Source organism: Rhinopithecus bieti, unplaced genomic scaffold, assembly GCF_001698545.2.
Source record: "Rhinopithecus bieti isolate Rb0 unplaced genomic scaffold, ASM169854v2 scaffold_10088, whole genome shotgun sequence".
In the NCBI taxonomy this organism is placed as follows: domain Eukaryota; kingdom Metazoa; phylum Chordata; class Mammalia; order Primates; family Cercopithecidae; genus Rhinopithecus; species Rhinopithecus bieti.
In genome coordinates this window covers 404,184-405,896 of record NW_016806409.1, presented here as the reverse complement: position 1 = coordinate 405,896, position 1,713 = coordinate 404,184, and the positions used below count along the sequence as shown (strand labels likewise).

General features: G+C 58.5%; 1 protein-coding gene across 5 annotated transcripts in view; it reads right to left on the bottom strand.

The window, feature by feature from the left end:
• The window catches only part of RUNDC3A (RUN domain containing 3A), a 10,779-nt gene that overhangs the window by 3,335 nt on the left and 5,731 nt on the right, over nucleotides 1-1,713 (bottom strand). For all 5 annotated transcript variants that reach the window (XM_017876052.1, XM_017876048.1, XM_017876049.1 and 2 more), the window contains exons 5-7: nucleotides 563-652; nucleotides 378-458; nucleotides 67-232 (exon numbers count right to left, since the gene is read on the bottom strand). In XM_017876052.1, coding sequence (XP_017731541.1) covers nucleotides 67-232; nucleotides 378-458; nucleotides 563-652 — 337 coding nt within the window. The remainder of the gene's footprint in view (nucleotides 1-66; nucleotides 233-377; nucleotides 459-562; nucleotides 653-1,713) is intronic.

Genomic DNA, 1,713 nt, shown 5'->3' with positions numbered 1-1,713 from the left:
CGCCCCGGGATGCCCGAATCCCCCGCGCCGGCCGGCCCGCCCCCCAGGCCCGCTGTCGTCGCGCACCTTCTGCGCGTAGACGATGCGGAACTTCTGCTCCATCTTGTGCCATTTGCTGTACCAGCTGTCTTCGTCGGTGACGAGCGGCAGGTACGGGTGCTCGGGCGAGTTGTCCTCGCTCGTGCTGCTCTCGGCGCTGTGCCGCTCCTCCTCGTCGGTCAGGTAGTCGTAGCTTGGGAGAGGGAGTAGTGGGCACGGCCGGTCCCACCCCTCCCCCCGCGCATCTGCGCTGGCCGCCGAGGGCGGTGGGACCAGGATGTCCCCAGGATGTCCTGAGGCCCCGTCCCCCGCCCCGCCGCAGTCATGGAGTCGCTCACCTCTGTGTAAACTTTAAGTAGGGCGTGTAATCGATGACCACGGGGGTCTTCCCGTCCAGGACTTCCCCCTTTAGACAGAAGCTGAGGCAGAGGAGCCACAGGGTTGGGGGAAGGTGTGAGGGGTTGGGGTAGGACATTTGTCGGGGAAACAGCCCCCTCCACCACTGCCCTCAGGCAGACCCCACCTGAAGTCGATGGCGCTCAGTCCGATCAGCATTCCGGTGAGGATGGTGGCTTCGTCCCGCAGCATGATGGCTCCAGAGTCGTAGAACCGTCTGTGGGGAGGCAGAGGGCCTGACAGTGCAGCAGGCCCCTGGAGCCCCTCCCCAGAGCTGCTGTTGTTGGCTTACTGCCACCCCATCCTGAAGGAAGGCCAATTCTCCTTCCTGATATGCACGCAGGCCTGAAGCCTCTCTCCCCCCTCAGCCTGGGGCTGGCACCTGTGGCCCCATCGCCTAGAATGAGTGCTCCCTGAGCCGACTCCTCCCTCTGAGCTACCCCTTCCTCATCAAGTACTGGGTTACCCAGATCCTTCATATCAGGAAGCGAGTCTTAACCATTAGTGCTTGGTATACAGTAGGTGTGCAAAAAACGTGTTGACTTGAACCTGGAAATGTGTAGACTGAGGAATCGAATTCAGCAAAAATATCAGGCCGGGTGTGGCCAATTGGGATGCAGAGGTACACGCCCCCTGCCACACCCAGACAGCTTCAGATGCACCTGCCCACACAGGCACACTTGTCCTTGTAACCCCTTGCCTCAGGCACCCAACCTCCCTGTGAACCCACAGTGCAGGGGTTGAACTCCCCACATAAGGACTCTGTGTCCATGAATAGCAAGTACAGAACTGCTGCCGTAGTTTGGAGAGCCAGAAGGGCTGTGTTGTAGGTCATGGAACAAGCCAACACATGAGATGGTGCGTAGCTAAGGCTCATCCAGAGGTGTGCCAGGGTGGTGTGCTGGGCAATGATGTCGAACAATGGGCATTAGATTTGACTTGCAAGTGATGGTGGCGGTGGTAAAAGTTTGTCCTGGGGCCGGGTGCAGTGGCTCATGCCTGTAATCCCAGCACTTCGGGAGGCCGAGGCAGGAGGATCACCTGAGGTTGGGAGTTTGAGACCAGCCTGACCAACATGGAGTAACTAAAAATACAAAATTAGCAGGGTGTGGTGGCGTATGCCTGTAATCCCAGCTACTCAGGAGGCTGAGGCAGGAGAATGGCTTGAACCCGGGAGGCAGAGGTTGCAGTGAGCTGAGATCGCACCATCGCACTCCAGCCTGGGCAACAAGAGTGAAACTCCTCCTCCTCCTCAAAAAAAAAAAAAAAAAAAAAAAA